At 44.5% G+C, this 14,941-nt stretch overlaps 1 protein-coding gene across 8 annotated transcripts in view; it reads left to right on the forward strand.

Annotated features, from left to right (window-relative positions):
- The window catches only part of AOPEP (aminopeptidase O (putative)), a 539,579-nt gene that overhangs the window by 65,351 nt on the left and 459,287 nt on the right, over window positions 1–14,941 (forward strand). For all 8 annotated transcript variants that reach the window (XR_011020920.1, XM_068237287.1, XM_068237306.1 and 5 more), the window contains exon 4: window positions 619–772. Coding sequence is in view for 7 of the 8 variants with exons in the window: in XM_068237287.1 (XP_068093388.1) it covers window positions 619–772 (154 nt within the window). In the remaining variant the exon portion in view is untranslated. The remainder of the gene's footprint in view (window positions 1–618; window positions 773–14,941) is intronic.

A 14,941-nucleotide genomic window follows, 5' to 3' on the forward strand; every position in this document is an offset into this window, starting at 1 on the left:
TCACAAACGCTGTCCATCTAATCTGACTGAGCTGGAGCTGTTTTGCAAAGAAGAATGGGCAAGGATTTCAGTCTCTAGATGTGCAAAGCTGGTAGAGACATACCCTAAAAGACTGGCAGCTGTAATTGCAGCAAAAAGTGGTTCTACAAAGTATTGACTCAGGGCTGAATAATTACACAAACCCCACTTTACAGTTATTTTTTTTTTAAAGGTTTGGAATCATGTATGATTTTCGTTCCACTTCTCACGTGTACACCACTTTGTATTGGTCTTTCACGTGGAATTCCAATAAAATTGATTCATGTTTGTGGCACTAATATGACAAATTGTGGAAAACTTCAAGGGGGTCGAATACTTTTGAAAACCACTGTATATGACTTATAAGCCCTGCCCTGTAGCTATACCTCATCAAGGTACTGTTTGGTTTGGATGCTTGCCTTTTCCTCTCTGTTTGCATATTACCAGTATTAGGTGCTGCACCTAAACCACACCCAAACTGCATTGTTCAAGTACTTCCATGATTAGTAGGTATTGAGTGACACATTTTTCTTCTGTAAATGATGTGTAAAACACTGGTGTCAAATTAAGTCAATTTAGTGTAATCTGGTTATTTTACAGGCTTAAACACGTGGTTCTATTATGTAACAATGCCAATGCCAGCTTCGACCTTCACCATTGCAGTTGGAAGTTGGAAAGAAGTTAAAGAAGACTGTACCTCTGAGAAAAGACATCCTTTATCTCATTATATACCTTTACATGTCGGTGACAACAGGTGGGTAGTATTATATAATATATTAACAATGTTTTCTGTTTCTGTATTAAAGGGACTCCGAGCTCAGCGAAAAAAGTAAAGTTGTACTCACCAGGGTCTTTCTCCAGCCCAGTGCTGGTCGGGAGGTCCCACGCCGGCGTCCTGGCTCCTCTCCTTCACCCCGCTCCGGTATGGCTGACAGGCCGCAGCCCGGGCGACACTCGGTGGAGTGTCGGGCTGCAGCTTCCGCGTATGACGCGGATTACGTCACACGCCGGCCGCCTCGCGTCATCACGGCGGCCGGCGTGAAAGTACTGCGCATGCGCGCTTTAATCGCGCATGCGCAGTACTTTCACGCCGGCCGCCGTGATGACGCGAGGCGGCCGGCGTGTGACGTAATCCGCGTCATACGCGGAAGCTGCAGCCCGACACTCCACCGAGTGTCGCCCGGGCTGCGGCCTGTCAGCCATACCGGAGCGGGGTGAAGGAGAGGAGCCAGGACGCCGGCGTGGGACCTCCCGACCAGCACTGGGCTGGAGAAAGACCCTGGTGAGTACAACTTTACTTTTTTCGCTGAGCTCGGAGTCCCTTTAACAAAGTTTTCTCCTAGTAGAAAATGTTCCATCTGATTAAAATAACTTTTCAGCACTCTGCAATTAAAACTACCACAAAGTAGGTTACTGTCAAAATTATTCTATTTTCTTATTATACCCTCCCAAAACTAACGTGTAGGTGGCTACAATTTGGTGAGCGCAACCTGTAATGGAAGTGGATTCACGAGTCTAGCACGAGCACATTGTTCACAAGGGTGTTTGAGAGTATTGACTACATTATTTGCTATACGGAGTTACGCTATGTGCTACCTGTCTGTTTGATTTATAGGAAAGTGGAGAGCGCAGTTCAACTACTTGACACATGTGTATATCTGGAACTTTGAAACAGCGATCCCACAATTAATCTTTGTGAAACTGACTGCAGTAAGGTCTGATTGACATTGGACTGGATGTCCTAGTGACATTTGGAGTTTGTTTTCAATCTAAGAGACTTTTTCTGTGAATTTTTGTATATAGGCATTGAACATTGGTATACTGTGTCAATCTTGCCCAATTAGGCAGCGCAGCCCTGTTTATCTTATTCATTTACTGATCTGGGAACTAACGGCAGGCAGCGGGAGCGCGCGCCTCATGCAGTGGCAGCAGCACAGTCTATCTAAATGGATATATCCATCCAGATAGACTTAAGTGGTTAAACAAAATTAGACAGGTGCATACATTTGGGCACTGTTGTCATTTTATTGATTCCAAAACCTTTAGAACTAATTATTGGAACTCAAATTGGCTTGCTAAGCTCAGTGAACCCTGATCTACATACACAGGCGAATCCAATTATGAGAAGTAGTATTTAAGGGGGTCAATTAAAGTTTCCATCCTCTTTTAATTTTCTCTGAAGAGTAGCAACATGGGGGTCTCAAAACAACTCTCAAATGACCTGAAGACAAAGATTGTTCACCATCATGGTTTAGGGGAACGATACAGAAAGCTGTCTCAGAGATTTCAGCTATCTGTTTCCACATTTAGGAACATATTGAGGAAATGGGAGACCACATGCTCAGTTCAAGTTAAGGCTTGAAGTGGCAGACCAAGAAAAATGTCGGATAGACAGAAGCAACGAATGGTGAGAACAGTCAGTCAACCCACAGACCCGACACCAAAAACCTACAACATCATCTTGCTGCAGATGGAGTCACTGTGCATCGTTCAACCATTCAGCGCACTTTACACAAGGAGATGCTGTATGTGAGAGTGATGCAGAGGAAGCCCACAGCACAAACAGAGCTGCTTGAGGTATGCTGAAGCACATTTGGACAAGCCAGCTTCATTTTGGAATAAGGTGCTGTGGACTAATGAGTTATTTGGGCATAACAAGGGGCATTATGCATGGAGGAAAAAGAACACAGCATTCAAAGAAAAACACCTGCTACCTACAGTTAAATATGGTGGTGGTTCCATCATGCTGTGTGGCCAGTGCGGGGACTGGAAATCTTGTCAAAGTTGAGGAACGCATAGCTTCCACTCAGTATCAGCAGATTCTGGAGACCAATGTCTAGCAATCAGTGACAAAGCTGAAGCTGAGCCAGGGCTGTATCTTTCAACAAGACAACAACCCTAAACACTGCTCAAAATCCACTAAGGCATTCATGCAGAGGAACAAGTACAAAGTTCTGGAATGGCCATCTCAGTCCCCAAACCTGAATATAATTAAAAATCTGTGGTATGAGTTAAAGAGAGCTGTCCATGCTCAGAAGCCATCAAACCTGAATGAACTAGAGATATTTTGCAAAGAGGAATGGTCCAAAATACTTTAAACCAGAATCCAGACTCTCATGGAAACCTACAGGAAGGATTTAAAGTCTGTAATTTATGCAAAAATATTGATTTTATTACTTTTTTGTGGTGCCCAAATGTATGCACCTGTCTAATTTTGTTTAAACAATTATTGCACACTTTCTGTAAATCCAATAAACTTCATTTCACTTCTCAAATATCATTGTGTGTGTCTCCTATATGATATATTTAACTGACATTTTTTATTGTAACAACCAACGATTTATACAGGAAGATGATTACAGTTATACACAGGGGTTTGCAAAAGAATTTGGTCCCCTTGAAGTTTTCCACATTTTGTCATATATTACTGCCACAAACATGAATCAATTTTATTGGAATTCCACGTGAAAGACCAATACAAAGTGGTGTACACGTGAGAAGTGGAACGAAAATCATACATGATTCCAAACCTTTTGAAAAAAAAAATAACTGTAAAGTAGGGTTTGCGTAATTATTCAGCCCCGTGAGTCAATACTTTGTAGAACCACCTTTTGCTGCAATTACAGCTGCCAGTCTTTTAGGGTATGTCTCTACCAGCTTTGCACATCTAGAGACTGAAATCCTTGCCCATTCTTCTTTGCGAAACAGCTCCAGCTCAGTCAGATTAGATGGACAGTGTTTGTGAACAGCAGTTTTCAGATTTTGCCACAGATTCTCGATTGGATTTAGATCTGGACTTTGACTGGGCCATTCTAACACATGGATATGTTTTGTTTTAAACCATTCCATTGTTGCTCTGGCTTTATGTTTAGGGTCGTTGTCCTGCTGGAAGGTGAACCTCCACCCCAGTCTCTAGTCTTTTGCAGACTCCAAGAGGTTTTCTTCCAAGTTTGCCCTGTATTTGGCTCCATCAATCTTCCCATCAACTCTGACCAGCTTCCCTGTCCCTGCTGAAGAGAAGCACCCCCAGAGCATGATGCTGCCACCACCATATTTGACAGTGGGGATGGTGTGTTCATAGTGATGTGCAGTGTTAGTTTTCTGCCACACATACTGTAGCGTTTTGCATTTTGGCCAAAAAGTTCCATTTTGGTCTCATCTGACCAGAGCACCTTCTTCCACATGTTTGCTGTGTGCCCCACATGGCTTGTGGCAAACTGCAAATGGGACTTCTTAGGCATTTCTGTTAATGGCTTTCTTCATGTCACTCTTCCATAAAGGCCAACTTTGTACAGTGCACGACTAATAGTGGTCCTATGGACAGATTTCCCCACCTGAGCTGTAGATCTCTGCAGCTCGTCCAGAGTCACCATGGGCCCCTTGTTCAGCTCTCCTTGTTCAGCCTGTGAGTTTAGGTGGATGGCCTTGTCTTGGTAGGTTTACAGTTGTGCCATACTCCTTCCATTTCTGAATGATCGCTTGAACAGTGCTCCGTGGGATGTCCAAGGCTTTGGAAATCTTTTTGTAGCCTCAGCCTACTTTAAATTTCTCAATAACTTTATCCCTGACCTGTCTGGTGTGGTCTTTGGACTTTATGGTGTTGTTGCTCCCAATATTCTCTTAGACAACCTCTGAGGCCGTCACAGAGCAGCTGTATTTGTACTGACATTAGATTACACACAGGTGAACTCTATATAGTCATTAGCACTTATCCAGCAATGTCTATGGGCAACTGCACTCAGACCAAAGAGGGCTGAATAATTACGCACACCCCACTTTGCAGTTATTTATTTGTAAATAAAATTGATTCATGTTTGTGGCAGTAATATGACAAAATGTGGCAAACTTCAAGGGGGCCAAATACTTTTGCAAACCACAGTATATGTGCTGATTAACTGCCTCTGTGGTTGTCAGGGTTTCAAAATGTGTGTTATGTCCCTAACCACAATCCAAATATTAAGGCATGTATGCAAGCACCATAAGTGTGACTCATCAGGATTGAGAGCTTAGTCCTGTGGTCCGTTCACTGGTTAATGAACTCTATATAAACACATTGCTTGGGAGAGGAACAATATGCTCTGCTGCCGCTGTAAAGATCCGTAATTGGCAATACCAATAGAACTATTATTAATATGAAATTGCTCCCATGTGAAACACCTGATTTTATAATGTATGGATTACTGAGCTTTTCCTCATGCTAGACTTAGCATTCAAAGCCCTCTATTATTTAATGAATATCTATTAGGATGCCATATTCCTTAACCTCATGGGCGTTTTTTTCTCATGTAGCTAGCCTATCGCTTGCTACATGATTCCCCCCTCCCTGCTCTCTCCTTCCCACCCTTCCGATCGCAGCTGGCGTGAATACCTATCAGGAAATCCCCGTTCTGAATGGGATTTCCTGCAGGGCTTCCCCCGGCGCCATGGCGACGAACGGAATGACGTCATCGACGTCACAGGGAGTCCCGATCCACCCCATAGCTGCGCAAGGGGTCTGCGGGGGCTCTCTTTCGCGGCGGATTTGCGGCGATCGGGTAAAAAAAAAATTATGCAAATCGGCCCACCAGGGCCTGAGCAATCCACCGTGGCGTTACTGGATGAGCTGAGCTCGTCCGTAACGCCCAGGTGGTTAAATAACTTTCCTTTTTGCAGAGTCAATGTCATTTCAAACTCAATAAACATAAGATATAATCCATTCTATTATTCACGGCTTTGCCTTAGTAATATTTGGTGTACATTTGTTACTTCCAAGCAATTGCTGTGTTTTTTAAAATTACGATTGTATTTTCCAAATTTTGTTTTTGACGAAGCGTTAACATGATTTACAATGACTCTGGATAAGACTAAACAGCCCTGGAGAAGGCAGAAAGAAGAGTACCTCCTCTCCAGTTGTTATAATGCCATTGCATTTCCCTTTTTAGGTATTTCTTCTATTCTAAAGATCTCTCTTTTAATCCAGATCTCTTCAAAGGGTGGTTTTAAGACTTTAGATGAGGTCTCATATCCAACTTTATAATATCAGGAGTTATATTATCTACTTAAAGGGTGCTTCCATGCTTTGTCCATGTTAAATCTTCTTTAATCTTCTCAGTAGTTTGACTGTGCAGAGAGATATCATGGTCTTTGTTACTTGGGATGATTATATCCATTCTTTATGTTAGTGCTTTATCTCTACTAAGTATTTCCCGAAAATGGGTTGCCCATCTGTTGAGATTTTTATCTTGCATTGCAAAAAGTAATATTTACAAGACCGCTTTTTCTGGAACCCTTCTTAGAAGTAAAACCTCTGGAAATAGATAGCGTATGATAAAACTTTATTTCCTGCATCATGCAGCAGAGAAAATAATAGTGGGTTAAAAACCCGATTGCAAATTTGTCTTTTTTTTAGATTATGATTCCTAATAAATAAATGATTTATCACTAATGAATTTGCTGTAAAGAAATAACTTTCTAACGTTATTATATGGTCAGTAACCAGATTAAGTCACTGATGTCACCCAAGATCCACAATGGTAAATTTAATTGCTCTCTGACCACCTGTCGCCGATGGATGGTTGCAGAGTGGCTCCCCCAGGACCGCCTAATGCTGATTGGCGTCAAGTCCTGTCGGCAGAGATCAGCAGGAAACACATGCGCGATCGTTCCCTGCCGAGACACGGAGCTCTGTGATCAGCCTGCCAGCCGCGATCAGAGCTGGCAGGCTGTTAAACTTCCCCCCAAAAAAAGGCTATTTTCATTTGTACAGCGCTGCGATTTCGCGCTGCACTGTACAGGGGACAGCTCTGTCACTCAGCTGTCACCAGGAGTGGCACACAATCTGATCCCTCTCATAAGCTAATGCCTGTGAGAGGTGATCATAGTGCTTGGATCTTGGGGGAGGGATAAAAAAAATAGCTTTATTTATTTTTAAAAAATGACAATAAAATCAATAAAAAAAATCGCAGCCAGCACCAATCAGATCCCACCAACAGAAAGCTCTGTTGGTGGGCAGAAAAAGAGGAAAGATTCATTTGGCTGCTAAGTTGAATGGCCGAGTAATAAACTGTTAAAGCTGCAGAGTGCTGAATTCTAAAAAAAAAAACAACTGGTCACTAGGGGGGGGGGGGGGTGTAAGCCTCTGGTCCTCAAGAGGTTAAATCTCCTGGACCCAGAGATCATTAGCTGCGGATGTGGATTAAATAAAGTTAAGTGGTTTTATTTACAGGAAACCGCTCTGCCTCCAGCTTCCTGTCATCACACAGCAGCCGCCGTGGAGCGAGCTGCTGTGAACAATTTACATGCCCGGGAGACGGAGAGGGGAATAGAGGAAGCCGCACAGTAAGCTAATAGCAGCGGCGGCCGCGGGGGGGGGGGGGAGTGGCTGGGGCGGTGAGGCGGGGGGGGCACTATACTAGCTATACCGAGCACTATATACTAGCTATACTTGGGCACTAAACTAGCTATACCGAGCACTATACTAGCTATACTTGGGCACTAAGCTAGCTATACCGAGCACTATACTGAGCACTGTACTGAGCACTATACTAGCTATACTGGGCACTATACTAGCTATACTGAGCACTATACTAGCTATACTGAGCACTATACTAGCTATACTGAGCACTATACTGAGCACTATACTAGCTATACTGAGCACTATACTAGCTATATTAAGCATTATACTAGCTATACTTGGGCACTATACTCGCTATACCGAGCACTATACTACCTATACTGGGCACTATACTAGCTATACTGGGCAATATACCAGCTATACTTGGGCACTATACTAGCTATACTGGGCACTATACTAGCTATACTTGGGCACTATACTAGCTATACCGAGCACTATACTAGCTACACTGGGGCACTATACTAGCTATACCGAGCACTATACTAGCTATACTGGGCACTTTACTAGCTGTACTGGGCACTATACTGGGCACTATACTAGCTATACTGGGCACTTCACTAGCTATACTGGGCACTACCTACCCATACTGGCCACTATACTAACTATACTGGGACACACTGGGGGGGATCACACGGCCAGCATTTCCCACCCCCGGCTTATATGAGGGTCAATCAATTTTTACTGGTTTTTCAGGAAAAAGTTGGGGGGTCGGCTTATATGCGGGTCGGCTTGCTTGCGAGTATATACGGTACATTCATATAGTACTACATAATACAATAGAATATACATAGAAAAAAGTATAACTGTTACATTCCCAACTGCAGGTTACCTGTAGGTGCACGTTTGAATGTCAAGTTCGGGGCTCAAGGCCTCTACACCAGAATGGCGCTACCTGTCCTCCCACTTGTTCCATATAAGATGGAATTGTTTAAGCCTGTTCTTATGAATAAATATCAATTTACGATGTGCCAATGTGGAATCTATTTGTATGCGCTATGAAGCTAATGTGGGAGCAATGGGTGACAGCCATGTAGTTGCCATTTCTAACTTTGCTGCAAACAGTGTTTCTGCCATGAAAGTTTTGGTGCTGCATCATATGCCAGCATCTGATATTCTTAGACGACATAATGCAGATGATAGAGTGATAGGGCATCCCATTTTGTCATGTAAGAATTTTACGATTTGCTCCCAAAATGCTTTTAGAACAGGGAATTCCCAGATAAGATGGAAAAAGGAAGACATGGGATGTTGGCACTTAGGGCAGTCTGTGCTGGCCGTCGAGCTATATTTGTAATACAGGCTGGAGTTACAGTGGTTTGCTAAAGTATTCGTCCCTCTTGAAGTTTTACACATTTTGTCATATTACTGCCACAAACATGAATCAAGAATTCCGCATGAAAGAGCAATACAAACGGTACACGTGAGAAGTGGAACGAAAATCATACATGATTCCAAACATTAAAAAAAAAATTGCAAAGTGGGGTGTGCGTACCGTATTTTTCGGACTATAAGACGCACCGGACCATAAGACGCACCTAGATTTAGAGGATAAAAATTGGGAATAAAAAAAAAAAACGAATCCTGGTGCATCCATGGTGCAGAGGCATCTTGTGGAACTTCTCCACCCCCCCCATTATTATATCCCCTTGTAACTCATGTCCCCCTAGTACCTCGTGTCCCCCCTGTGTCCCCTCCTCTGTACCCCTTCTGTGTCCTCTTCTGTCCGGTTTCTGCCTCTGTCCACCTGTGTTGTATCATCAATGGGCACCTTATGGCTCAGTCCAGGTAGGATAGGAAGAGCAGAATGGATTTGGCTATGGCACAGTTGTAAGTTGGAGCTGTCAGTAGTAAGAAGGATGCATTAGTAAGTCCTCCTGGTTTAGCAGAAGCAGCCAAGCTCTGCACTCAGCCTGGCATCTCCCTGTGGCCATATGCCAAGTCTGCTGTGTGCAGGAGTCCTCAGATGAGGATTGGTGTGATGTGTGTGGAGTTAATCTGCTGGGAGTGACATAAGGAGGCCTGCATGTGAGTCAAGGAAGGGCTATGTGTCTGGAATAGGAGGAGGAAGGCTCGCTGCTAAATGCTGCTTGGCTGGCAAGCAGCGTACATTACCCTGATTCCATGCCATTGATGACTGGAGGGCGACATCAGCAGACATCCTCGCGTGTGTGGGAATTAGCTGATACAGTGCTGCTGTCTGCGGGATGCAGCCTTACCTCTATGTTCCCCGGGATTCTAGTGACTTGAAAGGTGCTGCAGCTTCACTATGAGCAGCAATGGCTTGAGCAATCGCAGATACCACATTGTAGGAAAGAGGTTTGACATGGCTGCTGCCGCTGCTGATTGGTTTACAGTTGCTAATCAATGGAATGGTACGCGGGGCAGTGTTATGTTAACCAGCTGGGTACGCTAGACGGCTCCTGCAGGGAAGACTTGTTACTTATCTTTCATGCACCGGTAAGCTGGCTCGTTACTTTGTTCCCGCATCGGGTAAGCTGTGGGGTAGTGTTGTCCGGATCATGAACGATTCGGATCTTTGATCCGAATCTATTTTGTGAGTCGAATCATCCGAATCATCAAAATGAGTGATTCGGATCGCAAAAGGGGCGGGGCCAGTAGCGACACGCCCCCTCAGCGGGCAGCGGGGTCCTGGAAGCAGAACAGAGATGGATCGCTCTGTTGGAGGGGACTCAGGGGAGGCAGCCTTGCACAGGGACAGAGAGAGGGGACATGAGTGCCACTGCCAGATATGTGTAGAGCACACATACTGGCTGAAATGTGCTGCTCATTATAGGCTGTCTGTTCGTAATTGTGCACAGTGAACACATTGGAAACTTTTGGCTCAGCTCAGCACAGCTCAGTAACTTTGCAGGCACTGTGATTGCAGCGTAATATGATCCTCCTGCACTCGGCACTAAACAGCTGCACTTATCTTCTGGGAATGCTTTCTTTCACTGTGCGACATTTGCATTCAAAGAGTACAGATGAACATGTAGGTGAAATGTATGTAAAGCATGATTGCAGCATGTGGGTATATTGTGTGCAAACAAACATTTATGCTCTCTGCTCCTCCCTCCTCCCTTCTCTGTCCACTCATTGCTCTCTGTCCATCTTCTCCCCTTCTCTGTGTGTCCACCCCCCTCTCCTTCTCCTGCCCTGCTAGTCATTTCACCCCCCTCCCCCCCCCCCCCCCCCCCCCCAATGCTTCCCTTGTAAAATGATCCGAGATTCGGATCAAAGATCCGGATCTTTTCAATGATCCAATTCGAATCATCCGGATCATTGAAAAGATCCGAACTTCCCATCTCTACTGTGGGGATTCCAGGAAAGGGGTGTGACGTGGCTGCTGTGGATTGGTTTACAGCTCTGTCAGTCAGGGCTGCCGCTAAATGACTGGATCCAATGGTCTTGCCGGTGGGACCATTGGGGCCAGTCACTTAGCGGCAGCCCTGACTGACAGGGCTGTAAACCAATCCACAGCAGCCACGTCACACCCCTTTCCTGGAATCCCCACAGCTTACCCGATGCGGGAACAAAGTAACGAACCAGCTTACCGGTGCATGAAAGATAAGTAACAAGTCTTCCCTGCAGGAGCCGTCTAGCGTACCCAGCTGGTTAACATAACACTGCCCCGCGTCCCATTCCATTGATTAGCAACTGTGCATCGGGTGCGCGCATCTCCAGCTGTCACTTGCCTCTCCTACTGCCCATTACAATTCCGCTGATTGGCCGCTAACAGCATTCGCACATCTAGGGTAACTGAAGCCTGTTCTCGTGAGAAGAGTCAAGTGACAGCTTGAGATGCACGCAGCTAATTACAGCCAATGACGCGGGGCAGTGTTAACCAGCTGGGTACGCTACACGGCTCGTGCAGGGAATACCAGGGTCCTTCTTATTCATGCATCAGTAAGGTAGCTCGTTACACTTATCCACGTGGTCGGGAGACTCGGGGCATTGAAAACTAGCCGAGGACGCTAGATCTTCAGAGCGACTTGCAGGGAATTTAAACAATGGTAAAAAACTTAAGTCCAAATACGGTACATTCGGACTATAAGACGCAGGGACTTTTTCTCCCCACTTTTGGGGGAGAAAAAGTGCGTCTTATAGTCCGAAAAATACGGTAATTATTCAGCCCCCGGAGTCCATATGTAGAACCACCTTTTGCTGCAATTACAGCTGCCAATCTTTTAGGGTATGTCTCTACCAGCTTTGCACATCTAGAGACTGAAATCCTTGCCCATTCTTCTTTGCAAAACAGCTCTAGCTCAGTCAGATTAGATGGACAGCGTTTGTGAACAGCAGTTTTCAGATCTTGCCACAGATTTTCGATTGGATTTAGATCTGGACTTTGACTGGGCCATTCTAACACATGGATATGTTTTGTTTTAAATCATTCCATTGTTGCCCTGGCTTTATGTTTAGGGTTGTTGTCCTGCTGGAAGGTAAACCTCCGCCCCAGTCTCAAGTCTTTTGCAGACTCCAAGAGGTTTTCTTCCAAGATTGCCCTGTATTTGGCTCCATCCATCTTCCCATCAACTCTGACCAGCTTCTCTGTCCCTGCTGAAGAGTAGCACCCCCAGAGCATGATGCTGCCACCACCATATTTGACAGTGGGGATGGTGTGTTCAGAGTGATGTGCAGTGTTAGTTTTCCGCCACACATCGTTTTGAATTTTGGCCAAAAAGTTCCATTTTGGTCTCTTCTGACCAGAGCACCTTCTTCCACATGTTTGCTGTGTCCCCCACATGGCTTGTGGCAAACTGCAAACGGGACTTCTTATGCTTTTCTGTTAACAATGGCTTTCATCTTGCCACTCTTCCGTAAAGGCCAACTTTGTGCAGTGCACGACTAATAGTGTCCTATCGACAGATTCCCCCACCTGAGCTTTAGATCTCTGCAGCTCGTCCAGAGTCACCATGGGCCTCTTGACTGCATTTCTGATCAGCGCTCTCCTTGTTTGGCCTGTGAGTTTAGGTGGACGACCTTGTCTTGGTAGGTTTACAGTTGTGCCATACTTCTTCCGTTTCTGAATGATCGCTTGAACAGTGCTCCGTTAGATGTTCAAGGCTTTGGAAATCTTTTTGTAGCACATAGGGTGATGCTTTTTTAGTTGTTGCCAAGGATTCTTCCCAGTCCTCAGAGTCCAGTTGGATTCCAACACTTGTCTATTTGTTGAGCGACAAATTTGTGCACTCTAGTGCATTGTGTTCTGTTAGCAGTTTATATAGATCGCCTATAAAGTGTTTATCACCTTCAGCCTTCTTTGGCAATCCAACCAGATGAATGTTTGAGCATCTGTCCCATTCTCCATGTTTTTTTGGCTGTCATTTAGCCCTTTGAGATCTTATTGCATGGATGTCGATCTGCAGTAGGCCTTACTTGATCTTCCAGGGATCCTATGCGCTCCTATGGATCAGCAACATGGGCTTGTCTGCATATCTACCCACAGGAGGGGACATGTGTCCTCTACTCATCTAGGTTTGCAGTGATCACCCTTGGGGTGGCTTGGCAGCTCAATATACCCTCCAGTAGCTGCATCAGGGAGACCTGTGCTATCTAATTGCCCCTGAGGACGCCATGATATTTATTCTCACTGCCATCTTTGTTTCCTCGCTGGAATTTCTGAAGTTTTGTGGCCCCCTCTGTGGCTCGCTGCTGTGGATTAGGATCTGCACCTGCCTCCTGCATTGAAGCTGGGTTATTACGGTGCATTTTGGAGAGAACATTTTTTGAAACTCAGCACTTACACGTCCTCACCTCATGCACTTTTGGCTACCAACTGAAGGAAACATTAAATCAAATCAGTATTTGGTGCAGTTGTTAGCCTTTACATTTAAAACATCCTGGGGGTACATTTGAACACAGTTTAGGATATTGCAGGCATATGGCCATGTGCCTGATTAAACTGTTATTCTAAATAGATACTAATGGTCAAGATAATTTAGGTTGAAACACGGTCATTTAATCTAATAAAATCAGCCATGGTTTTGTTTATCAAGCTGAGACAACTAAAGACAGTCAATTATTATTGAAAATTAATAATAACAACAACAACAAATAACATTTGTAAAGCGCTTTTCTCCCATAGGACTCAAATAATAATAATAAATAATATAAATGGCCCAAACCTGAAAAGAATGTTTCCCATTCTTTGACTGTTGCCTGCTTGTACTGTGTGCTTTGGTAACAGCTACTGTAAATATGTCAAATCAGTATTTTTTTTTAGATCCAGAGAATGGCTGGTAATTTTCTACATACCTGTTCATGTGTTTCTGTTAAGGGGCATGCTGCTTGGCCTTGTTTCCATATCAGAGATACGGCTGCAAGAGCTCCATGAAGCCTATTTCTGACTATCATTCTCCAAACTGTAGAGAAGTGTGCCGGAGTTCCACTGTTTGGTTTGCAAACATACATTTTCTGACCATGAAGCTAAATCAGCACAATAGTCTTGTCATTGTGTAAGTTTTTTTTATGTATTGAACTGTCTTCAGGGACCTCATCTTGTTTATAGAACATTACTTTTCCTCACCTACTCTCATTCCTCCATATGTCTGCAATATCATTATAGTGAACCAGAGACGAAAAGGAAAAAAAATTGTTTACATGCCTGGGGCTTCCTTCAACCCCATCTGACAGGATCGCTCCCATGCCGCCGTCCTCCGATGTCTGCAGCTATGAGAACTGAGTCCTCGCACTGCCGTCAGTCGGAGCCAGTCTAGCGTAAGAGAAATGTGCTGTTTGTGTATCTCATACATAGAGGTCGCACTTCTGCGTAGGCTGGCTCCGATGACGTCCGTGACGGGAGACAAAAATCCAATAGTGTAACTCTGTATGACAAGCTCATCCACCACCACCTTCCCTGTGTTTCAGCTTTTCCACACTTAACACCATGCTGTGAGCCGGATACCCCCACAATGCCCGCACTCACCCAGCTGTCCTCCATCAATATCCGGAGGTGGGATTGATAACTTAGTGGGGGTTACTGTGTCCAGAAAAGCTGAAACACAGGGAAGGTGGTGGTGGTGGATAAGCTTGTCATACAGAGTTACACTATTGGATTTTTGTCTCTTTCTTTTGCATATGCTGTGTTGGGCACTTGAAAAGTTACACCGTTGAGTCTGAAGTTTGGAAAAGATTGTAGTGGACTTTCTTTTGGTGGTAACGGGGACAATTAGGCATTGAGCACAGCTCCATCTATTGTTTATGAACATTTCAATTTACCAGATTGATCTGGAGAGCACACCACAGACATTGCAATTAGTAGTTATATTGCGATTTATTTCCAGGAGCGCATACCTATTTGAATCTGTATTTAAAATCATCCATTGCTTAGTGTACTTTACAGCACCTTTACTAGTACATATAATGTTTGCATGTTGTCAGTTTAAAATAAGCAGGTACATTTGGTTTCGTAAAGACAAGACATAGAATATTTATGTTGCCCTTTTCTCCTGGCGGACTCAAATCGACCGAGCTGCAGCCACTGTGGCGCTCTATAGGCAGTAGCAGTGTTAGGGAGTATTGCCCGAG

The sequence above is a fragment of the Hyperolius riggenbachi genome, chromosome 1 (assembly GCF_040937935.1).
Source record: "Hyperolius riggenbachi isolate aHypRig1 chromosome 1, aHypRig1.pri, whole genome shotgun sequence".
In the NCBI taxonomy this organism is placed as follows: domain Eukaryota; kingdom Metazoa; phylum Chordata; class Amphibia; order Anura; family Hyperoliidae; genus Hyperolius; species Hyperolius riggenbachi.